Source organism: Candoia aspera, chromosome 7 (assembly GCF_035149785.1).
Source record: "Candoia aspera isolate rCanAsp1 chromosome 7, rCanAsp1.hap2, whole genome shotgun sequence".
Taxonomy (NCBI): domain Eukaryota; kingdom Metazoa; phylum Chordata; class Lepidosauria; order Squamata; family Boidae; genus Candoia; species Candoia aspera.
Window position 1 is genome coordinate 58,752,027 of NC_086159.1, and position 26,402 is coordinate 58,778,428.

The following is a 26,402-nucleotide window of genomic DNA, read 5'->3' on the forward strand; positions in this document are numbered from 1 at the left end:
TTGCAGTGTCCAATTCAGGGGGTCTCTACCCTCAGGCATTTGCAAAGCATATGCATATCGATGGGGGAAGTGTCCTGAGCTTTCTTGTCCGAACTCAGAAATCCCTCCTGTAAAACAGGGGCTGCTCATGCTGTGAAACATGCCTCCTTGGGAATTGTGCTTAGCAACTAAACTTTCTGCTTTTAATTTAAGAAGACCTTCCACTTTAGCCTGCCTTTTCAGTTGGAGTTGGATAATAATATTATAATAATTCTTATACATTTTATCTTCTATTGCTAGCTGTCTTATATGCCCCATTGGTAACAGATACAATATGAAGCAGTCAAATATCTAGGCAAATAAATTTCAACTCTGCTTAGAGAGTTGTGGTATTTACTCTAGAAACATGGCACAAAAGTAGCTCAGTTTTGCCTTCCTTGTGTAGAAAATCTTCACTTCTTGCAGAAGAGTGATGTTGACCGTTCCTTGGAGCTTATCCTGGATGTAGAGGTAGATCCTCTCTCTGTTTAGAACTATCAGAAGGGCAATATGATCTTTTTAAAAAAAATATTGTGGTGAAAAAATGATTGTTTTTGCAGGTGAGATGGCTACTTGGGGCACCTTGTAAAATCCATTTGAAATTTCTAATAGCGTCAGTTGGACAAGCTGACTAGCATTGGACAGTTATTCTTTGTGAAAAACAGAAGGGAATATTCTGAAATGGATGAATATTCAAATGGTTCTCTGGGCTGGTGCAATGCTATCCCCAAATTGCAAGAAATAAAGTTCGTGTACGTTTTAAGCCTTTTTTGTAAGTGAATGAGGGCAGGATCCATGCACAGTTTAAACAAGCCCACTGCATTTGAGATGGCATACGGTTTATTCAAAGTATATTCAAGGAGCCTCCACAGGGAGGCCACTTCCATTATCCATATGGTGCCTCTCTACACCAGCACACTAAAGCCTTTTGAGCCTCACACTATTTGAATGAACGTGTAGATTTAAAAAAAAAAAAATGGAATATAAAGCAGGAGAAAGGAATTGTAGAATTGAGTGTATACATTAACAAAATGTATGATTTACAAATACACAATATAAACATGCTGTCATTATTATGGATGGAAACACTTCCTGCTGGGATTGAAGCAAACTGTGAATTAATTTAAGCAGTTTATGCATTTGTAACTTAAAACAAACCCAATCTGAACATCAGAATTTTAATCAAGTTGTTTAGTGAGCCTCACTTGGATGTTCTTTTCTTTTGATGTATCCTCATTAGCTCCTAAAAAAGCCACCATACCTGTAAGTAACATCTATGTTCTAAGCAAAATTTAGGCAAACTAGGATTGTGTCTAACATGTGTTCTTTCCAGTTGCCCACACACAAACACAGGCTGATGTGGAGCCTCTGAAGGCAGCAAAAGGAATCACGAGATTAGCACTATCACCTCCTGGAGCAGGAAACCTTTTCCTTTGCGTGGGGGGACATCTTCTGAGACCAGTAAACTTTATTTCAGAAGACAGCACGGAGAAGGAAAAACCAAACCGAGGTAAATAGACAAAGGTTTCCTCTCTATTCTGTTTGTGCAGACAGTATGCCTGAACAGAATATTCCTTGGGCACCCACCCGCTTCCTAAATAGCTGTATTTTAAGTTCTTCAGGGAATGAGTGCCACTTCTAGGAGGAGCCAGGTCCTGTTGAAGGGCAACTTGCTTGCCCATGTTTCGCATAGTTTACACAAGTGCTTAAAAAGAAAACAAAATGAAACCCGCTTGAAAGCTTGCTACTTTTCAATCCTTCAGTCCTTTGTCCTTACAAAGAACTGCCATGAAGTTGCACGACCTGCATTTGCAAAGAACTGTCAATATAAGCAACAGAGATTCTGAATTGTTCAAGGAATTCATTGGAGTAAAACACCTCACTACTAAATTAAGGCCAGACATTTAGGGTCAATGGGGACATAAGTAACTTTCCCTCTCCTCCTTCCCACACAGCACTTCTTTGAGCAATATTGTTCCTGATGTCTTTGGAGCCATTCAAATTGTCTTCAATAGGGGAAAATGCATGCATTTGATTTGAAGGTGTGTACATATATGCACATAGGAAACATGTATATTCTGTTTGGCATCTTCCATTTTTATATTCTAAGTGAATATAAGGTGTTTTCTTATAGACAGTTCTTTGTATAAAGCAGCTAAATACATGCTGTTTTTAAATTTTGACACCTTTCCCCTGCTAACACAGGAGGTCAAATTGTTTTAAATACTGCAATCATCGTTTAGTTTTATACAAATAAGGGCTAGATACAGAGGTGATAGTGACAACAAAAAGGTTCTTATTGCTTGCATGTTTTCACAGAGACACAGAAGTACTTAGGGCAAGCTTCCTGACATCCTACAAGATGAGTGTTTTTTTTTTTTGATGTGCAAAAGAGGAAGATGTAACACTTCAAATTTTGTTTTCTGTGCATTTTCCCAGCAGTCCTTGAAATTCTCCTGCCTTTATATGTAGCAAAATCAAAACACTAGGATACAAGAGTAAGATTTTTAATGTTTCACCTGATAATGAAGGAGCAAAAATACAACTTCCTCAGAAAACAAAACCACAGCAGCATCAAATCATAGAAAATACAGGTGGGGTTTCAATCTTTGCAAAGTGCCACAGTGTGGGCTCTGAACAATGAAATGGGAAGAATTTCCAAGAATGGCAGCCAAAAGGGTTTGGTGGGGTATGCAGTTTGCATTCTGCACAGGGGCATGCCGTCCTGAAGGTATGGTAAGAGACTGCAAGGATACAAACAAAAGATGAATCACAAGGGGAGCTCTGGCTCCTAATTGGCATTCTCACAGTACAAAGCGAAGCCACATGGCAAAATACGCAAAATCTACTGATGTCAGAACGTCCTTGGCATGAACTCCGCCCCTCACCATCTCCCTTCCTAGATTATTTTTCAGAAGCCATTCTTCTCTTTCCTTCAAATGGGAGGAGTTCACATTTTAGTACCAGGGCATTAAGGCAAAACATACACTCAAAGATGAGGACAAGTTATGAAACAAATACTTTGGAGAGACATAAAACATCAGCCTTCTTCTTCATCACTGTCTTTCATGGTGATGCCTTGCAGTCCACTACCATCAGATACGGAAACGGTGGCTTCTTCTACTGTGAGACGGCTATGGACTGTATCGTAAGTTTTACTGTTTAGGGTTCCTTCCAGCACACCCTGTAACCTAAAGTCTCGATAGGTCTTCTGTAGCAAAAACAACAACAACACAAAACAGTCAAAAACAAGATTAAGAATGACTATTATAGAAGATACCACCTATTCACTAAGTATTGTATTCAATAAAAATAAGTTGGGAATGGTTCTACAGCAGAAGAAAAAAATGAAAGGCATGAGCTCATTGATCACAAATGTCATATTGTAGGCTGTGCATGTTAATCAACTGTTACATGCAGCAAAAGAAAAGCATATAGAGGTGCTGGGCTAATAGTGTTTAAAAAAACATTTTAAAAACATAAATTGTTACAATAAATGCTTTAAAAAGGTATTAGCTTTTGAGGCTTGGATAGTTTCATGTTCTTTAGATACTTGCTGGCCTGCTTATTCTGTACTCAGGATATTTTTCCTGATCATCCTAACTTGATCAATATAGGTTTTTTTTTTAATGTTTCTGTGCCACTGCAAGCCACCTAAGGTCAACAGAGGCATGGCAAGTTGACCCACTGCTCCTGCCTGCAGCAGAATTCTCAGGCATATCAAAGTCAGTGTAAATTTCCCAACATGGTCCTGAACTGAAACACAAGTTCATTTTGATGGACACTGTATGAATTCTTCAGCTGATAACGCTGATCACAGGCTTACAGTTAAGCTCTTTTCCACCATTTCTGTGGAATATTTGTACACATTGAATCAAATTGAATAAAAGCATAGTATAAAATAATGCAAGACTTTCCTGCCAATTTTTAAATTCCCTTGCACACCACTATTCAGATATAAGTGCAGACAGAAATTACAGGTGGAAGTGTTTTGCCATTCACGTTGTCTTGAAACTGTGGGAACTGCTCACTGTCAGCCCCCATTTGTGCAGTGCACCATGATTACCTGACATGTAGCTCAACAGATTCTGATGACCCTTTAACTACATAGTTACATAATTGGTTACTCCATTACGTGGTCTTTTGAGGTCAGTTTCTGTTCTGCAGTATTTTAGCCTAGGGAACCAAGGCTGGTTCCTCCAAAGACTTTTTCTTGATTTGCTAAGAATAATTTCACAGGATAGTTGACTATGTTAGAACCAATGTAGCTATGCATTAGGTTTACATTATATCTCTATTCTAGAAATATCACTAAAAGTGTTCCCTGTGCCAGGTGGTAAAGTTTTTGATAATGAGAGTAATAATTTATTGTTGTTGCTTCTGTTTTCAATACTGCAGTGTAATCACATTCTACGCTTATTTACCTTTACTATTTTGATGAGAGTCTTCAGCTGGTAGATATGAAGCTGGAGATCTAATCTATCAGCCAGCCACACACACATGACTTTCATGGAGCTGCTGTACCACTGCTGCAAAACAGAAGGGGGAGAAAAAAAATCCAGTCCAATTTTACAGAACTGGCAATGAGAGGTAAATGGAGCACTTAGAAATAGCTACAAATCAGCACTTGAATTCAATAATGTCTTAATTTCTGTTAATAAAATAGCAAGTGTTGTTGCTAGGAAATCGGTTAACTGGACCTCAGTTGGTCTTGATATGCATTAGCATTAGCAAAAAAAAAAAAAAAAACTGTTCAGAGTTGCATCCCATTCATGTACAAGAGTTTTTCATTCTTTGCTACCCATAAGCAGAAAATAATAGATTTATAACATATAAGTCAAACAAAAAGACTCAAGGTGGTGTATAGAATTAAAAACTTCATACAAATACAAGCTAAGTATTAAAATACCAATTCATTGGGGAAATATACAAATAAGAAAATTCCAACCACCCATCATCACTCAAGCAAGATTACAAGTTGCCCTGGCCTCTGGTGTGCTTGAAGAGCCAAGTTTTAAAGCTTTTCTAAAGGACAGCAGGGTCAGGGCCAGATGGACCTCGGATGGGGGGTGGGGAATGACATTAAACAGTATTAAATGCACACTCCCCTGAAATAACTATTGAAACAGTTGGTGGAGGGAGATGTTATAGAAAAAAAAAAGGTAAGCTCTGCAAATTTAATTTAGGAAAAAGAAATCCTTTCAAAATCAACTGCTATTGCTGTCTCCCTACTCCTACCCTGTTCATATTCGTGCCCATCATTTTTTTTTTTTTTTTAAATGAGGTCCTGGAGTAAGAACAAGTTGTCTCGCCAAGTTTATGTAGCTTTTGATGTACATGAGGCCAAAGCATGCCTAGGAGAAAAGATTAGTCAAAATCAGAGGTTATGTTTATGAGTTTGCTTATATTCCTCTTCAGTAAGCCTTTAAAAGACACATTTTAGGGGTAATTAATAACTGGGGAACATTAGATTTTACAGTGGGTACCACAGATGAGAAATCATTCCACAGGATGGGTGTCACTGAAGATGTTGCTACCAAGCAGGATTTCGTACTCTGAGGCTCAGGAAAGGCTGCATGATTCCAGATAGAGATTTGGGTCCTCCGTTGACTTCAAAAAGAATTTTACTTATGCCATCATCTTTCTTTGTCAAGTGCTATGTTGTTGATGTACTGGATCTGATGTCAGATCTAGCATGACCTCCAATCAACCTAGCATGGACCTCTTCTCCCATCATGCCCCAAGTTCTCTCTTATTTTTCCTTTCTTTTCTGGTGCCTTAGATGGCACTGTAATTATGCCAGTTTTAAATATTAGTATTAGTTGTTATGTGGCTTTACACTATTGATGCTAATCTAGGCAGTAGGTGATGATTCTCAGATCTATAGTCACTTTTATTTTCAGTAGAATGTCTAGCTGAAGAGCTGTATATAATAAAATAAAATAGCATGAGGAATTACACTACATATCGCTCTCTGGATAAGGAGCAGCTGTGATGGATGTGATCAGGCATGTAGATTATATGAAAAATCAGAATTCTTTTCTGGCTTATTTACTTCTGATGTTATCTTTAGAGTGAAAATGTGCTTAAAAATAACTTTCAAAAGGATAGCAATCTCTTAAAATGTGTTTCTGAAAGTCTTATTCATATTTTTAAAAATATATTTTTAAAAATGAAAGTAAATCTGAATTTTAACCCGTGGCTAACAGGTGGCATTCAATGAATCCTGTCAGGCACATTAAGATGAGTATCATGTAGCTTAACAGATGGCATCTGAGTCAATTCACTTGTGGTGATAAATTCACACTCACCTGATAATCTCTTAATTGCCATTTGTTCTTTTGTATCTATTCATTGTTACATGCAATATGATAGGTCCAATCTGTTCTCTTATCAACGAGACTTTCAGACAAATTAACCTCAGAGGTACCCAACGTGATTTGGTGCTGAGTTCTATGGAAAGACCAAAACCCTCGGTAGAGAAGGGGGAGCTCACCAGTTATGCAAAGGAGGCTGGGCATCAAACAATTAGTCAAGAGCCAAAGTGGTGCCTCTTACACAAATGAGCAAACCACAGTTACTGTGACAAGTGCTTCAATTTGTAATTCTATGAAAGGAAATTAATAGGGTTACATGAAGAGACCAGAACCCTGACCACAAAAATGCCATGTGCTCGCCCCACATAAAAAGATGGGGCTGAGCTTCTCTCCCATCCAAACATTCAAGACACTGAAAATATGGAGAAGATAACTGGCAGACGTCATTTAGTCCAGAAGTTGAAAATTACCATTTTCCTTCATTGTCCATGGCTACTTATAACGGGATGGAAAGAGAGGGTCTTAATTGTAAATAATCTGCACACCATTTTAATATTCATCATGCAATATTCTTAATCTTTTTCTACAGTATCCAACATTTCCCAAAGTGCTTATTAATATAAAATGGCTGCTTGTATGACAGCAAAAACAAAAACAAAATATTTGCCCAGAGTTCCCAGCATATAGGCATTAGCATATTCCTTCAAGCAAGAATGTGGATAAAGATGATTGCATCCACATGCTTCTTACATGACATCCAGAATAAGTAGCTGGAACTTATTTCTGAACATTTTTCTTAATGAACAAAATTGAGTTAGGAAAACCATAATAAACGGTATGTGCAGTTTGGTTTAAAGTTCATACAATCTTGGGATTGCATAACAGGACACTGAAAGCAATGGGAAAAGCAACTAACTCTGTTTGTTCAAGGAGGTATATTGTGTTCCCATAATAAACCCTTCTGTCAAGAATTCTGATCCAACTTAGAATGTGAAAGAGTATTACAAAGTAGGTTACTCTTGTAATTCTAGTGAACCAGAGGACCCACATCTCTTTACAATGCTAGCTTGTAGAGAGAAATAATTACTGAGATAGGTCACTATTCAAATTAAAGAGGGGAAGAAAGAGGGAACCCTGGATGAAGTTTACCAGTCCTCTGCCTCCCCCTCCCTAATTTTAGCCAAATCATCCCCTTCTAAGACCTCTAAAACCACAATAGCTAAGGGGGCAGACCCAAAAAGGGAAGGGCACTGGCCTCCTGTGCAACATGAAGAAAACAATTTCTTCATTAGGTCCAAGCAATGTTGACAGGCAGTATGCAATCATTTGGTATTTTTAAGACAAAGGTCTTTTAATATTAGCAAATTTTGTCTGCTAGATATCAAAGTTCCCTAAATTACGCCCCAGGCATGGAAAAGCATTTCAATACTGTTTTTCAGTCCCCACCCCCTACACTAGAATCACATTCTCTTGAGCCTGATGGGCAAAAAAATTGAAAAAGCATTATAATGCACCCTGATGTCAAGCCTATGGCATTACTGTTTTTGGATGCTGTGGTCTACACAAGAATAAAAACAGAATGTGTATATTCTCTATATTTTTTCACACCGGTGCATGACAGCAGCCAACCATTTAAAAATAAAATGGGTTCTACCCCTCCTCTTGCTAGAGGAGTCAGCTCCTGTAAGGGCATGTATTACTCACTTCATTTTCCCTTGAAATATCTTTTGAAGTTTTTTTTTTTAAAGAGAGGAAAAAGGAAAGGCTAGGGTTGACTCTGCAAGACCCCTGTATTTATTCACACTTACTGTGCATGACTGTAGACTGGTAAATCATATTAGCAGCCTGTCTCCCCATCAAGCTGCTACTTGCTTTTCAGCCCTGGGAAGGTTCAACAAATCAACAGGAGCACAGAAAACAGAACATCAGTCTAATCTAGTGTTTAAGGTGAAGTTTTCAAACCCAATCTAAGAAGATCTTTAGAGCAAGTAACAAGCTGAAGGGCTCAGAAGGTGGTATTGACAATGAAAGAGTGTTGAAATATTGAGAAGCGCAGCACTTGTGCATTTTTAATAACAAGAGGGTCAACAAGGACACAGCCCCCTCCGTGTCAATAGTTGCCACCGCCTATGGAAATTGCCACGCCAGAGCCATAAACGCTTTCAGTTCATCAGCCGTCTTAAACACCCTAAACCACCTCAGTGGACCTTTAGTCTTGAATTAACAAACCAAAGCAATGAAAGAGGGTGCAGGCTGAATGGCTGGCATTGATCCCCAACTGTGTTCAGCACTGCTACAAGCCCTGAAAAACTCTCTCTATTGTCAATAGAAATTGACAAACCCTCCTCTCCTAAATAGTACAGCTGAGCCAGGCTGGATCCACGCAGCTGTAAAGGGCTCCACTCACAGGGTCCGGGAACACGGACAATAGAACAAGCATGAGCTCTTTGTCAGCTGCAGACTCGGCAATTTTCTAACAAGGATTAAAGTTGTTTCTCGGCAGTGTTAGTGAAAAGAGATTTAGCAACATACCGAGCTTTCTTCAGGCAAGTTAAAGAGAAGTAGTTAAGGAATTTCATTATTCTGTTGACTATTGGAACATACAAAACAAATATGTTCAATATTCACAATCCTTATCTCCCTGTTTTCTCTCTACTCTTCATAACATTTTGAGAGTGATTAATTAGATGTAGTAATTTGTCTCTTGAAATCGTGTGCTCCAGATTTCTCCCTCTCTTTCTTTCTTTCTTTCTTTTCTCTCTCTCTCTCTCTTTTTAAAGATGCAGCTGTTTGCTATCTGGAATGAAGACTCAACATGTAGTAATACACAAGGCGGCAGTCCATTCAGCTCCGATATTTCTATAACTGAATTACTAGACCACATACAGTTTTTCTTTAGGTTGGTTCTTCTCGCAACTGTCACTAACAGAATGTGTTTTTTGATGAATAGGGGGCAAGAAATGGTAGCTTTGTTTAGGGCAGATCAGCACTTCTGTCCTACATTAGGGCACAAAGCAGCAATGCTAAAATTAACAGAAGAACCCAACAGTAGCACCCAATTTTGAGTTGACTGAATAACTAGCAACTGCTATTGTAAAAATCCTAATAGATTTCATTAGCAACGTTAAATACACTTGTAACTGCAAAAACTACTTATTCCTCTGACACACCTGCTGATTAAAACAGGAAAAGCATAAATGCTAGGTTGATAAATACAGGACTTTGCCCTTTTTGATGCTAGAACATTTTCAAGCACCTCACTCCTGGACAAAAATGCAGCACCAATCAGAAGTTAAGACGATATTCAAACATTTTGAAAGGACTCTTTATAACAAGAAGGTGGTTTAATCCAAGGCAGGTAGGAAATTAAAATAAAATGGTACTTAAGCAGACAGAACTGGAAACAACCAACTGAAAAGTCAAAAACTGCAGCACAATTTGTATCATTTACAGAATTTTATATTACATATGGTCCCTACGAAAAATAATAGAACAGCTGTCTGCACTTTATAGAAAAAGTGATTATTTTTTAAACCCTCTATTTATACATACATACATCTCTCCTCCCAGTATATTTTCAGCAACTGTGTCTTAAGGAGAATGTGACTGACCAAAATAATTACATGGAAACATGGCATACATAAATCTCATTGCTGTCACTCACCATTTAAGTTTCTTTCATATATTTGTGAGCTTTAATTACCTTCTCACAGAATTAAATGGTTTTGAACATAAGCAACATGGGTGCATAAAAATGCCTCCAAATCTGACTTGAAATGAAATGAAGATATACTTTGAAAGGTTATCCCAGAACATTTCAGATGCTTAAATATTTACATTTTGGTAGAACATTACGGACCCAACATGATGAGACAGTCAATTGTATACAAGTATATCAATTGGCTATGCATAAAATATCAGAGCAAATGACTGTATATACATTTGGGTGTTCTTCATCATCCATATGCAGTCCAAAATTAATGTCCTATTAAGCCCCCTTACTTTTAAGTTTTGACTTTTATCATTGAAACCGCCTATTAACTGAATGCAATCTTCTATTATGCCATGTTCACCCCACTAATTATCATAGATTGGCTAATTTATAGTTTCCTAGCCTCTATCAATGCACTTGAAATGAGTATTGGCTAAAAGCAGTTCTGCTTTTGTTTGTGTGCAATGCTGGTTCACATTTGAAAAGCTCCGCATTTGTGTCAGAATTAATTTTATGCAATTATTCTGTGTGTTCGTAATCAAATTACATTAATATCAAGACAGGAACGCTGGTGTTGTGTCTGCGTGTATGGGACAGATGATTCCCACACAGAACAGTAACCCCTTAACCATGTTCTGATGTGAAGTTGCTAAATATTTTAAATCATGGTTATGAAATCCACATGCTTCATCCTGGATTTCCAAGGCAGACGGCTGAAGTGTTGAAGAGAATGGAAACCAGATTGAGAGGAATGTCTTGTGCATTTGCTCAGGTTCTTGACCTCTCCCCTCTCAGGGTATTATGATTTCAGCCAGTAACAATACTTCATAGCCTCAGAAGCAAAGGAATTGGTGGGGATGGGATTTATTCCTCGGCAGCTATAGTGGGGGGGGGGGGGGAAGATTTTGCCTTGAAGCCGAACTATGCTGACAGCTCTTTTCAGGATAGTTGCTTGGAGCCCATTGGTTACGTAGTCCATTCAAAACATTTCCAAACGATCTCCTTCTGCTTCACAATGAAAACTTTTAATGGCCTCTACCATTACATGTGCATACTCTTTATTAAAACATATTCACTTGACTGTAGAACTCAGGAGTTCCACTATATACATGGAGTTTCAGCATGAGATTTTCCTATATATGTGTGGCAAGAGTCTTCAACATGGATGCTGTGGTGCTCATGTAGAAATTTGGGCACTGAAGTTTGCATATGCAGAGATATTTAATCAGAGTTCTAATACATCGCTTTGCATACCTCCTTTCCTTGACCATTTGCTTTTCAGTCTAATCTTTTATATTTGTTTTATTTCAGAATAAGACCTCACTGGAGAACTTGAGTTAGCAGATAGCAAGGAAGGAGGCAGTGCTGTTTTTGAAATCAGAATCATATCCCAAACCAGCAAAAGTAGCCCTGAATTTGGGAACTGCTTCTCAAGCTAGCCCCACTGCTGATACAGCACTGAGGATAGTATCAAATTGGCAAGGGCATCTGCTAATCTCTCATGCACTTCAAAAATGGGGTTAGCCTACACTAGGGACATCTTGTTTTAGCCCTCTTCTGAAATGCTTTTCAACTTTGAAGAAATTCAAAACAGCAGCCACTATAAAAATTAGCTCCCTTTGTAATGATTCTCTTTCTGTGCATAGTTGTTGAATATAAGCACCCCCCACCCCGAGTATTCATTCCACCTGCACCAGAGGCTGAAACAGCTACGTTAAAAATATAAAGTCAGTAATATTAATCCCTCAAAGGAACCTCATGTTTGCATGGTCAACTACCACTAAAATATATTCAATTAGTCTATGATGAATCCCTCCCCCACTGTGTAATATTTATAAACACATTTCATAATCTTTCAGATCACTTTCATGCTTGACCATCTGAATCCACTGGAGTTAAAGGAATCACATACTACCTACAGGACATTTGCTGTCTTCCTCTGTTCCAGAACATAAACTCCTTGCCCTTCCTTGATTACTATGAAACAAGCCAGAGAAAGAAGCTCAGTAGAATTAAAATAAACTTAACTGAGAGAGAGCTACAGAAGTTACTATTTTTTCTAAAAAATGGCAGCACTGCATTTTCCATAAGAAAATTGAGCAGACAGGACAACAAAGCTTATACTCGCTTTCATGGTTCTGTGGCAATCTTTTTCCATTGTGAAGACCTATAAAAGTGTTGCAGTATAACTTCATCCTGCAACTGTGAGCACCAGCCAGGTATAACTTCCTCTAAGCAGCAGTTCCCAATCTTTTCTTTTAGGAGAATCACTACAACATCACTGAAGAGTTTGAAGAGCATCATTAGACACCATTGGTTGGCAACGTTACACCTGTGGACAACACGGCATACACACCCTTCCTCATAATCTCTGTGGAGCCCCAACTTAAAGGGTCATGAATTTTAAAATTCATTTTTATGGCCCAAATAAAGAATGCTAAACCCTTGCAATATTTGATAATCTCATGACATTTTGGCTATTTTGAAAAAAAAAAAAGTCTATTATAGCGCCCACACCACAGACTACTTAGAATACTCTGTTGGAAGTCACTGCTCTAGGATACAAAGTTGTAAGAAGATGTGGGAAACTGGTAGATATCCAAATGTTCCAGTTACACCTCCTAGCAGCCCCAGCCAACACAAGAAATGGGATGAGCATTGGAGTTGTAGGTCAGGACTGTCTGGAGGGACAGAGGTCCTCATTCCTGCAAGTCTCAAGGGGCTAAACCACACTTTTCTAATTGACAAGACATTCTAGAAGGTACCTGGCCTCAATCATCAGACTGTTTTTATTTTTTTCTGCCTCTTCCCTTTTTTCCCCTCAGTGCTTTGAATTTCTACATACTTCTAGGTTTACCTGAGTATGATATTTCTCTCCCCTTTCTCAATAGAATGGCCATCCTTTGGGCCATAATCAACAGTTGGTCACTTAATTTCACTCAGAAGAAATGAAGCTGAACTATTTGAATATGCCTTAATAGATTGTTAACGTAACAAATATTTAATACTGGTTTAATATATTTTATATACTTTGAAAATATTCTTCAGGGGGAGGGGGAGAGAGCTATTTTTATTTGATCTATGATTTCAGAGTTCTTCACAAGAGAAATTATCTGCCATGAATAGTGGCAAACTTTTAAAAAGCTAGTTTAAGACATGCAGGGTTCACTAGTAAAGTTACTAGCAATGCATAGCTGGCTACAGAAACTGTGAGCTTCTCCTGCTGATTAAGTGTGTGTATATTTACAGTACATGAGGAAATCAATAAACCCTCAATGGTGCCTTTGCCTGGCATTTCATGGTGGAAAACAGATGACCTAAGACAATCCAAATGGTAGAGAACCTATTGATTTTTCCTTACTACCTAGAGGACAGCAGGCCCAGTTAACACTTTCTATCAGATTTACCTAGAGTTTCAGAGCTATTACAGCTGGATGCATCCTATTGATCTCAGTAGGGTACTTCTATACTATTTTTAAAGACACCACAGTAAAATGTATATATAATTATGAACAATTCTCTTTTTGTTCTTATCCCTAGAGACAAAGCTTTCAGTTCATGAGTTCAATTCTAAATTATGAAAATTTATGAATGTTTCTCTTTTCCTCCCAAACATTCTGGCCATAGTGGTTATTTTAAAAAAAGAAGACAACATGGTTCATTTAAAACTGATTTCTAAAAACATTTTTCTATTTTAAAAGTTTAGTTTATATCAATTTATGTGCTGCAAAACTGCAACATTATAGCAGCACAAAATTAATCCATGATTCAAATGCATTTTGTAATGCTAAACAAATAATTATAAAAGTTTAAAACCCCGTGATAAAATGCATGGCAAAGCTGTTTCAAAAGAATACACCAAGAATTATTTGAAAACACAACTATTTCACTGGACAAACTTTGCATGTCAACATTCTTTCTCTTTTTTTCAACAGGATGCTGACTATATTTTAATTTACACAAATACCCCAAACTATTTGGAAGTTTCTTGTTCCTCAGATGCAGGAACATTGGAAGAGATCAAAGAGATGACGTGATTATGTTTGTGAAGAAGAAATGGCAAGACTCATTCTAAAGGTGAAACCTGCTGATTGAATTATGAAATGGATGGATGCTCACCCAGAGAAATTATTCTCAACTCGGTCAACTAGAGTAATATAAGGAAAGCTGAAACATAAAAGAACTACAGGTTTTATCTGGATCAGCTAACATGGATCTGAAACCCTAAGGGTAATGTTTAAGTCTGTAACTGATCTCTGACTGGTAACAAAATTAAAAGCCAACAAACCATTACTCTAATTCAGGGACATCAGAACATTAGTGGAATTAAAATCTTCAAACTACACCCTAACCCACAAACCAAGTTCAAGGAAAAAAAGTATTAGGATAAATGGGGCAGCATGAACTCTCTCTCAGCATTGCAATTTATTAAGCAAGTAAAAATTAACTTTTCAATTAAAAAATGAGCTATTACAATATAGAATAAATACATACTCAAGGATATGGGGAGACTTCATAAAATTTGGCTTGAACTTTTACAATTTTTTAAAAATAAAGTATTTAATTCTAGAAGTATAGTTTCATCTATTATTATAACTAATCATTTTATTTGATATTGACTTACTTCTCTTAAGGATGGCAGAGAATAAATACCTAGAAAAGCAGTCTTTCGTTGTTTCATCTTTATCTTTACATAGTGCAGCACAAAATTCCAGGGTTACTTTTTATTTGGCTGCCTTATTATTTTATACATTAAAGCAGACTCACGTATATAATAAAAGATAGAATATTGCGATGGATTGGAAATGTATTTCATAAGTGACTTACTGGCAAAGCAATCTATTAAGCATACCGGCTGCCCTTCCTTCTCTTATTTTAATAATGTTTGTGAGGAATCCGCACAAGCTCTAGTGAGAAAACAGGGGGCTGCTCCCAACAGTGTCTGTGAATTGTGCTTTGTGCCTGCACACGCGTACGCATGTGTGTGAGGTTGCCTTCTCCCACAACAGTCTGTTAACATGTTTGAAAATTTACAAGATTTGCTCTTTCATGCTCTATAGGGAAAACCTGATGCTACAAAGAGTGTTAAAGGAGCCAATTATTTTGCTCCCTTAAATAAAGAAGGCATCTCAGACTGATTCTTATATTCTTTTATTGTCTATGCCAGCCTAAAAAAAAAATTAGGCACAATTAAAGGTGAGTTAAAGCTCAGTAGAAACGTAAAGAGTATCAGCAAATCTGAGCACTGCTCAGCTTTTGAATCTTTCTTTTTTTCTTTTTTTTACTTCTCAGTTCTTTTAAATGGTTTTCTATGGCAGGAACATTTTTCTTAATTAGTCACAGCTAATTAGTGTTCTGGCATAGACAAGTAATCAGAAATGTCAGAGCTACAAGGCTACATCTCCCTAATCCTTTGATAATAATTTAGCCTCCTGGGAGGGCCTCAAGCTGCGGTAAGTAGTAGTTGACAATAAGGCAAAATTAGGTGGGCAGCAGACCATTAGGACAGAAAAATAAAAAGCACTACCAAGTCCTGCTGAGCACCATCAGGCAACTAACTGCATTGCCAGATGAGGTGCCTGTTTAAGCCTGTGTTGTTAATTAGCTGATTCTACCAGACCTGCCACGTATGTCCAGGTGCATCAGGAAAAAACCGCAAGAAATCTATTTCTGGGGTTGTGCCAAGTGACAGTTACGTTCCTATCCAGTTTCTGGAAACCTGATAGCAGAAGTCCACATATTTCTTGAAGATTATTTTGATTTATCAAAGAAATAAGCAGCTCAACATGCTACAATGCATTGTCTTGTGGAATTTCTCTGGGAATTAGGTACGCTTCACTCAGATTTCCTAGACCTTCATTCCCATGCAGGTTTTGGATGCGAGAAGAGGAACAGTGTCCCACCCAGTTTCAACTTGCAGGTGTTGTCCTGGCATATAATTGAGATCAAAAGAACTTTTTTTGTCAAAGCTCAAACCTACAAATGATAATTTAACATAGAAAATGATGATGGACTGAAACTAACTTGACAGACTGTAATCTGAGAATGAGCTATTTTGAACACTGACATTTATATTTTGAGAGAAAAAAACAACCAACTATCCAAACCTTTCCACTAAATGTGAATTCTTTGTGAAACATAGTTCAAACTGATCAATAAAAAATTTAACTCTGACAGCAGCTACTGTTCCACCATTCAAAATATGCCTGAAAAATCCACACATGCAGTATACTTTATTACATTAGTTTTCAAAAAATTAACACCAAATATTTAAAACCATTCTTCAGTTCTCCACAGCATAACTAGTAACCTTGGATTGCTTTAGATTTAATAGGACTTTTGAAGAAAAGATTGAATACAAAAGTAATACATACTTTAACATTCATGGATGAGAATGAGCATCACAGACCTCTGTAACATTTAAACAAAGTCCTGAAAAAAATAAAACATACTTTCACTAGGAAGTCTCATGTATATTACCAAATCGGTATCATCCAGCTCATTCCGCAGTCTGGAAATGCCACAATGTCTTCTAATTAAGACTGTGGTTGTACCAAAGATTGCTAAAAAAAAAAACAACCCTTCAAATCTACAAAGTTGAGACGTTAAAAGGAATTTCAAGAATCATTATGACTCTAACAGGAGGGTTGTTCATGTTAATGCCTTCAACTTGAAACAATAGTGAATGATTTAAATATGATTTTAAAATGTGTAAAAATAGCACATTATATGCATTTATTGCTTTAATCTTAAAAACAAATGTAATTTTAAACATTTCTAAGACCCACATGCAATCTCATAGTGCCTACATTTCTGTATGGAATATGAATTTGTTAGATGACAACTATGTTAACATCCAGGTCTTCTTTCATTTTCACTGAACCCAGGCTGATTTAAAGCAAGTATTTCAAGAGAGAAGACACTGTAGTTAGGGTGAGTATGTGTCCTACTTTTCAGAAGATGATTTGAAAGGCCCTCTAATATAAGAACTTAATAAAAAACAGCAGATGCCTTTGAGTTACCCATCAACAGTAGACCAAGATGGCAACCAAGGACATTCAATGGAAAGGGAAGATCACAGCAATCTGTTACTGTTTTTTTTTTTTTTTTACTACACTAATTGCAGACTTGAAGTGTTTCTGGTGCTATTACTACTGTTCTTGGAAACCCAGTGGCTAACAAATACCCTTTCATCTCATTCTCCAGGAGTGGCGTTATTGTTGTTTTTTCTTCCTAGCTGGGAGCTACACTTATAAATGAGGACTGGAGGAAGCACAGCCTGTGATGCAAATATATTACTGGAATGATTGGGGCAACATTTTCAGCCTGATATGGGGAATTTTGAAGTGCATAATGAGTGCCTTAAGGCTCCCAGAGGTATTAGAGGCCATTTTTTTAAATTCTCCCCCCAAAAAACTTTAATCCGGTTTGGGGGAACTTTTGATTGAGCTTATTTTTACCAACCTCCAAACCCTAGAAAAAACTGTGCTGCCCCAAATCTCTGTTGTTGCTTCCAAAGCATATTGGTGGAATTGGGAAGTACTCTGTGAAAGACCAGTTAGTCTTGGAAAGCTGACGGGGGTGTTCATAGATGACCACCCCTGGGCTAATTAAAAAAAAAAAGTCATGGTTCTTTTTTCACAGATTTAAATCTGAACTGCTTCCAGATTCTACCTTGTTCATGGACTTTTTAAAAAGACTACAGACAACATTGTCTTTAACTTTGAACTCTTCCCTGCCAGAGAAGTTCAGGAAAAAACAGCTCAAGGGAAAAAAAAAAGCTGACACAATACCCTTTGATTGGTACTGCCAGGAGCCCTCCATCTGGGAGCGTACCTAATGACTGCTTTCACACTTATGTAACCTCAATGCCAGATTAATGCATTTGCTCTAGATCGGGATGCTTAATCAGTACTCAAGAGCTCATGAAGCAGGAAGGTCGATGAGAGATGCCATTCTATGAAAGACCTTCCAGGTATTAAACAGTGTGCTGGTGTTATCTAGAAAATCCTTAAGAATAAATAGAGTTCTGGGTTTACAGAAGGGTTACTCCCCAATTGCTCCATCATGAGCTCTGCTGCCAAAAGAGAGCCTATTGACTTTACTATTCATGCTTTGGGCTTGAAAATAAGGGCACCGAGAGAACTTACTTTGGCAGCTATCTCTTGACTATGGGGTTCCTCATATTGTGTAATATTCCAGAAATAATACACTTTTAAGAAAATTGTATTGAATTTTGAGATCTGCAGTTAAATGCCAAATTTGCCTCAGCTGTGGACAAATGCAGTGTGGGATCATTTTCAGAGATGTAGCTATATGGCACTGCACCTGTGTCTAAGTGCAAATGATAGTTCATCCATACTACATTCATTTACTATATATAACAATTGTACACTTTTTCTTTAAAGTACTGATGCATGCTATTTGTGAACTAAGAGTATTTTGGGGTATAAAGACATGTTATTGAATGTATGTGAGCATGTACAACTGTCTAAGCACGCATACCGAGTCACTGATATTTCAATCAACTGAATACAAACTGGAATATTACATGCTTTTTGCTAGATTACTGTAAATGTGGTACTTTTCTTGAAAAAGTATACAACTGTAGGGAACTGACCCATGCTAGCACACTAATTCGTTTTGTTCTGGAATATGGTGTTTCACAATTTAATGATGGCAAAGTTATACCTGCACATTTATTTTCCCCCCAAAATCACAATGCCTCCCAACATACCTGACCTAGAACACTTTTCAGTGACATGTTCCAGGGGTACATTACCCTCCTGCAAGAAGCAGAAGAGGTGCCGAGTTCAGGTAGCCTGGAGTGAGCCTGCAGGCTTAGTGCCAGAACCCACTCTGCCGTCTCCCAGAAAGACTAGGAAGAGTTGCCCTTGGGCGATGGGAAAGGTGCAAGCACCTTGATTCTGGCTGGTTAGATGGTGCTCGTGAGGCTGTTGCAGGATCCACTGCTGCCAGTGCAAAGGCTTTGGAAGGGGACACCGGCCTCTTGTCCTACATGCATGCTGGTCCAGTGGCAGCAGCTTGAGAAAGGCTACTTGTGTTCAAGAAGTGTAGGAGCAAGTGCGTTCCCTCTCAAATTTGCTTGCAACTCCCACTTTGAGAGCCCCTACTTTAATTGACAAAGTGGTCGAAGCATCTTCCACTACAGGAACATGGAAGTCCAAGTCTATACTAAGAGGGAATGGAATGGCTCTGTACTAAAAACAGAGGGAAGAGTCACATTTCTCTTCCAAAACACAATCTTGCCTCTCTTCTGACTGTTCTTTCTGGCAATAGCTACTCTGGTCTGCCAAGCCAGCTTGCAATGTTTAACATCTCTTTGTCATAGGCATCCCTTACTGTACATTTGCTTTTTAATCTCTAGAGCTCAGATAGATTTCCACAATCCATATATTTCCACTAATCCTTGAAGCTTCTAATTTAACTGTGACCTACACCTGACCTGCCTCAGTTTCCCTGGCAGGTACTGCACTATCCAACCATTGCCAAAAAAGCCCTGTCCCGTTAAAACAAAAGTTATGACAAAAAAAGATGAACATTTAGAAGTAAAATAAAAAGTGGGAGCACAATGTGCATTTACACACTTATTGAACAAAACATTACCAACCAGTCTCTGACAGATACCCTGAAGCTCATAGTAGTTGATACAATGTGCAAAGAATATTAGACTAGATGGTTTCACTTTGATCCTGTACACTTTTACTATATTCTTAAGCAGGGTTATATACTTATAATTGCTCAAAAATAATACTGCTTTAGTTTTATGAGAACTTCAACTGTAGATTTATTACTACTGATCCTAGGAGTCTAATAAGTAAAGGGCACAATCTATTAAAGAAATTATAGACTTCTGCTATTGGATTGCTTTAACTATAATAATGGGCTAAAATTTGCATGCATGCAATTTTTATCTACCCGCTGCTCCATCTTGTGCATGATAACTCTTCATATATTTGATGAAGGCTATCATAACTCTCTTTAATTTTCTCTAGGTTTAAACCCTTGATTTGAAAATTAAATACAAAGTGATGGACTACAAGAATGTTAACAAATTGGGAAAAAAACCGAAAAGAAATATGCCATGCAAGACTAAACAGCCTATTCTGTAGTAAATAACATTCTTGTACTTAGCTTGAAACTCTGCTTCCTTTTCAAAAGAGACATTGTTCTCCCTATTTATTGTACAAATGACAATATGTCAGATTGATATGTAACCCGAAGAAATGCTCAGAAGCATTATTATTTCAGGAAAAAAAGCATGTATATGGATCAGAAAGCATGTTTTCCACAGAAGTAATATTTTTAATGAGCAATATTCACCTTTGCCATATGACCAGGTTAACACCAGCTAATTTTATTTTTTTTTAAGTCAGATACTTTAGCATCTCATTTAATAAGCCTAAAGCCAATTAAAACTCCACCAGAACAGATAGAATTTAGTGCATTATAAACATTTCTCACAGAAATGTGAAGGTATGTTTACTCAACTAGTGAAAGAGCTTTGTAAAAGAGCCTTAACCAAAGTCACTTAGAACAGAATATGAGGCAAAGTTGCAGTTATGGTGTTTTTTTAGGAATAGATGAAACACAGATGTAGTTTTCAAATCTGAGGAATCTATAGGCCAATGATAGCAATGATAATTTACTAAAACACTGTTAAACCACCCTTCCTCTTTGGAGATATTAGGGCAGTATACAAGTATAAAACTCTAAACCCTGTATCATCAAAGAGACAAAAAAAATATGTTTATGGTATTTTAACGTTTTTATCTTTATTGTAAACTGCCCAGAGTCCCCGCTTTGAGGGGAGATGGGCAGTGGCAAAATTTAATATATAAATAAATAAAATAAAAATAAAAAGAACTAATTAACATACGTAGTTTGACAACCACAATGTTTAGAGTCAGCTCATAAATACCACTACTGATGTCAGTCACATATCCATCAGGTGAGTGACTTCAGAGTTAGGTACCAGAACTGACATCAAAGCACAAAGAGCATTTTAAGGGAAGAAAGTACAGCTGATATTTGGACTCCAATCATTAGACCTTGAAAAGCAAGTAGCAATACCTCGAACTGGATGTAAAAAGCAAACGGGTTGCTTCACAGTACTCTCCTTTGTGTTCCATTGTATTCTTATGGAAATTGGCCCACTTGCCTTCTAGTCTTTATTATGCATGTTTCAAAGCCCGTAAAGTCTCAGGGAGGTAGATGGACACAGAAGTACTGAAGAGGGAAGGAGACTGTGGAACAATAATTTCAATAGCTCATTTAATGTCATGAAACCTTAATGAGATTAAGTTAAGAATCAAAGGAATACAATCCATGTTATTGGGAGACTGAAGTTCATGCAGGAATCTGTCAAAAATTATTTAAGTTTCTCAGGCAAGACTATCTTAAAGGCTCCCCAACCCTGCAGAAGGAAATGACCACAGCCATTTTCTCCAGACATGGTATGACTGTGATTAAAAAGTCACAAATTAATTCCAGCTCCATTCTCATGGTTGGAGGCTTGCCAAAGGCTAAAAGAGTAATAGAGATATTACTGATTTTGCGGCCTGATTTCATCCAAGTTTAAGAGTATTCTTCCAACAAGCTTCTATGGTAATAAGTATCTTACAGTTTCTAGGAAGATTTTGTTTTTTGCTACTAGGAGATTTTGATGGTGCAGCCTATGCAATGCAACTTTTTGCTTCCATATGACTGTTCTGGTATGGTATACAGGGAGAGAGAAGAGAAGAATGTGGAGGAATCTATGGAGTCAGAGAGATTTCCTCTATCAGGACTCACAGACGTAGCCACCCACTTCTTTGAAATCTGCACCTCCAGCACCTGTTCCTAGACATTCCATGATGCTCAAGCTCATGAAAAAGATGTTGCTGCTGAGCAGCGGAACAATGGCTAAGGATGCAGGCTACGCTTCTTGTTTGTAACTCAAATAGACAAAAGACACTGTCATATTAATGACAGTGAAAACCTCCCTATTACTACAACTGGAGGAGAGCAGTTCTACTATATCACGGAAAAAGGCAAAACCTTCCTTATGCCACAGTGCCATTTTTCCCACCTATCTTCACACCCACAGACATTTTAAATCTTGTTTTTAATTCAAGAAAGACTCTTTAAATGCATACAAGCATAATCAAATCAATTATTTGAACTAATCCTGAACCTATTCTCCATTATATTTGAGCTGGGAACTATTCCCATGTATCTATTCACAGACAAAAAAGCAATCTATGTATCCATCCATCAATTTTATTCTTATTTTTGTATTTATTAACTGTAATTATATTTTTATATCTCATATTTATATTCTATGACTATTGTTTTAATTGACTACTTTTATTGTAAACCGCCCAGAGTTCCTCTGGTGGGAGGAGATGGGTGGTGACAAATTTGACAAATAAATAAATAAAATTTTAAAAATCTCCTTAAATGAACAATATACACTGTTAGATGAGAGAAATGTGGACATTCTGATTTGACTAGGAGCTAGTCACATGTACTAACTTTTCCAACAAGGCATCTTGAAACAGTATGGAGTGATTTAGGAAAAGCTTACCTGTCTTCAGTCTGAAATGCTGAAAGCCACCTTAAGAAGTTTCTTCTCACATGAGGTATAATGGTTGAAAAGTTTTAAGGAATACAGGCGTGACTTAGTTCTGAAACACTGATGAATCATTATTTTAAAAGTAATCTATTTTCATTCAACCAACCCCCAAAGCATGAATTATTTTTCAGACCCCCCCAAAAAAGGTTTTTCATGTTATTTCAGTATATCAGAATGTGACTTTCCTCTTTCATTTTCATGGATGATTAAAAATGAACTGCCTTTTAGTGCTTAAGAATGAAAAGTTTTCTGCTAATTCACCAGCAAGGGCTCCCAACTTAGAACATTTTAATTATAATCTATCCTCTTCTTGTGCACAGGACAGGAAGTGGCAAGTGGAGACTTCATGCAATGGAGTGGAAACAGCACAAAGACTACTTGTCCCATGGCTGAAGATACTCTAGCTCAGTGTTTCTTAACCGTGGCAACTTTAAGATGTGTGGACTTCACAGTTGCCAAGGTTGAGAAACACTTCTTTAGCTGCTTAGCCATGACAGCCCTGGAGTTTTCAGGGTTCTACATCCAGGTTTGGAACTGTTGCTGCTGGCCAGGCAAAAATCACTATCAGATATTGCGGCTCAACACAAAGATGACAGGGTGGTGACTTTATCTCTTCCTCTCCCCATTCATCCAGTTATCAGCCTCATTTCTACAAGATGGAGTGGATGCAGTTTTTTACAACTCAGTATGTGAATTAATTCCCTTAGAAGGAAGTCTATTTGACTTGATAGAAACTTCAATTTGTTTGTGGTAGCTCATTCATGCTACTTTTCATACCCTTGCTATAAAATATAATGAAATGGACCCCCCCGCCCCCAAAAGCTCATTCATATATGCTAACTACTTGATTCAGCACAACTGTGATTCTCCTTAAAATTACTGAACATTTATGTATGAATCAGCCCACTGCAGCCCGAAACTGACAGAAAATATATGTGACAGAGCTTTTTGTTTAAATCTAGTATCAGATATATATTAAAAATGAGAGTGGAATGGAGACACAATTTTAGAGCCATTGAAAGATATAGCAAGGGAGCTAATCTTCCACCCGTGTCTGCTGCCTAGCCTCACAAAGCTCAGCTGAGAACATTTCTATACAATCTGTTCATGGAAACACCACAAGTGAGCAAATACACAATTTGCAGCAACCCTGTGTTTAAGCAAATGGGTCTGTAATTATAGGTTGTTTGAGCTTCATTGGTCTAATTCTTCTCTGCACTGAATGCTCGATTACCATTATTTACATAAATAATTTAAGTAATACTATACAACATATACCTTGATATTGTAGTTGCAAGCACCGTCTGTGTGCATGAGCTCCAAAATCTACAAATGGGCAACATCTTTATTTGGATTTCCTAAAATGTTTGAATTTTCCAGGTAAGATGATTAAAAAAACAGGGGATTGGCAATTTCAAGGGTGAAACTGTTAAGTGAAATTGTTAGTTTAACACCAAGTGTGTTAAGGGCCCTGTTTCTTGGCTATATTGACATCTATGGTGATATTTTTACTTGGTGACCATGTATATTTATTTTGTATTGTTTTAATTGTTTTAAATTATTTTATGTTTATGATTATACACCATCCAGAGTCATTTGTTGAGATGGGTGGCTATAGAAATCAAATCAAATCAAACAAATACATTTCTCATCTGAATAGTCATGGATTTTTAGAACAAGGGGCTAAAAACAATAACAACATTAATCTAAAAAATTAAAACTACTCACAGCACTGGAAATATTCCCAAAGCCAATTTATCAAATCTTGTACCAGAATATATAAAATCAAAATATGTAAATAATAATCTACCACAGGTATTTGTCATACCAAGATATAAAATTAAGCTATTGTTTAAAACACAAATAGTTTTGATGTGTATACAATTATTCTTGATGAATAGCCCACTTAGTGCCACTAGACTGAGCTCTGATTAGTTCAGACTAAGCTTTTCCTGAGTTTTGATATGCTGAGGGATTTATGCTGTATAATTTATAAGCAAAAGCAAAATTTTTCGTGTGCTCATAACTTTGCCAGAAAAGGACAGGAAAGCAGAGAGTTTAATTTCTGAGGCTCACTGAGCCTTGCTCCTGAACAGAGTTCAGACTTTTATGTGAAAAAGGTCAGTAATTATATCAGGCAAAGTGCTGTTTGTTACTTGACTTTATTGTTTATAGAAATCCTCTTGTGAGTAATTAAAACAATGTAACTTGCACTTAGTCTTGAAACAGCCAGCTGAATTCACTATATATGCAACAGGCATACTGAATGTAATTTCAGAAGTGACAAGGTTGGGGAATAGCACAAGGCTACCAACTCTAGTAGCAACTGTAATGACTCCAGCAGTTATGGTTTAAGAAATATGGAGTAAGACTACAAGTAATGCCATGATATCCAAGAGCAGAACCTTTATGTACGTATTCAGATATTCCATTTAATTATAACTTGCAAACTCATATGAGTAACTGGTAACACAAAAATACTGTAATACAAAATACCATAGGTACAACAAAATAAACGTAGGCAGACTGTCCACCTGCAGCTTTGAATCCAAAACTCTTGTAAAAGCATCGAGTCTCTCCAAATGCTCATTAACATTGCCAGAAGAGTGAATGGTGATTTTTACCCAGAAGTTTTAAACATTTGAAAAGTTATAACGCAAGCTGTGGGAAATAGGAAAACACCTTTGAAACGGACCATATGCTTGTCTATCCACCAAACTAATGCAAAGTTGGAAATATGGCTCTTAATACTTTGTAAAAATGCCAGCTGGATGGATAAGTTTTCTCCCCTTGCAAGGCATCAAAGCTTTTGCAAAACAAATAAATAAATAAATAAAATTTCACACATAGTAACACTTCGCTTATTGTAACAGATGATACTTTTCTTCTAGAACTGCTTGCAAATGTCTGTAAAAGAGGGAACTTGAACAACAAGGTTTATTTCAATCAGCCAAGATAAGAAACAACAAACACTGACATGACATATCCATGGCAGAGAGTCTTGTGTGGTGAGACCTTGCACAACTGACATGAGTGAAGTGTCACAGCAAGGGCTGTGAATTGCTGTTATGAAAACATTTGCAGAAAACTTGCATAATTAAAGGAAACTGCTATAAAAGCTTTCTGAAATGCTATGGAGATTGAATGTAAATAAATACCTTCCATGACAAATGGGAAAGTATTAAGAATCAGTACTGGAATGAACTGCGGGAAACTGCAGAAATTGGGTTTCTCAAGGAAAATAGATGCAGCTGATTATGAGAGTTGGACTGCACAAAGACGATAAAAAACAACCAGGCTGGCAAATCTGACCATGGCAGAAAAAAAAGGGACAAATAGAAAGTGGCCCTTTAGGCAAAAGAGGGGATGGGCAGCCAATAACAGGTTGGGAAAGAGAAAGACGACCGAAATGGCTGGAATATAATAGTGCTCTTGAGACACAGCAGTCACTAGGATTCTCTCACTATGTCTTTCTATTATGCATTGGAAATTCCTTGATTCTGGGAGCTTGTCTAATTGGTTTCAGTTCTGTCTATTGGATGAAGCCGGACGCTAATGTTTGCAACACCACACTATACTATACTATACTATACTATACTATACTATACTATACTATACTATACTATATATATATATACACACACACACACACACACACACACATACATACATACATACATACATACATACATACATACTATATATATAAGCCAAAAGC

At 37.3% G+C, this 26,402-nt stretch overlaps 1 protein-coding gene across 4 annotated transcripts in view; it reads right to left on the bottom strand.

The window, feature by feature from the left end:
• Positions 1-2,509: 2,509 nt before the first annotated feature.
• The window catches only part of CADPS2 (calcium dependent secretion activator 2), a 351,208-nt gene continuing 327,315 nt past the window's right edge, over positions 2,510-26,402 (bottom strand). For all 4 annotated transcript variants that reach the window (XM_063309566.1, XM_063309564.1, XM_063309563.1 and 1 more), the window contains 2 exons: positions 4,443-4,547; positions 2,510-3,229 (listed from right to left, as the gene is read on the bottom strand). In XM_063309566.1, coding sequence (XP_063165636.1) covers positions 3,059-3,229; positions 4,443-4,547 — 276 coding nt within the window. In that variant the 3' untranslated portion in view covers positions 2,510-3,058. The remainder of the gene's footprint in view (positions 3,230-4,442; positions 4,548-26,402) is intronic.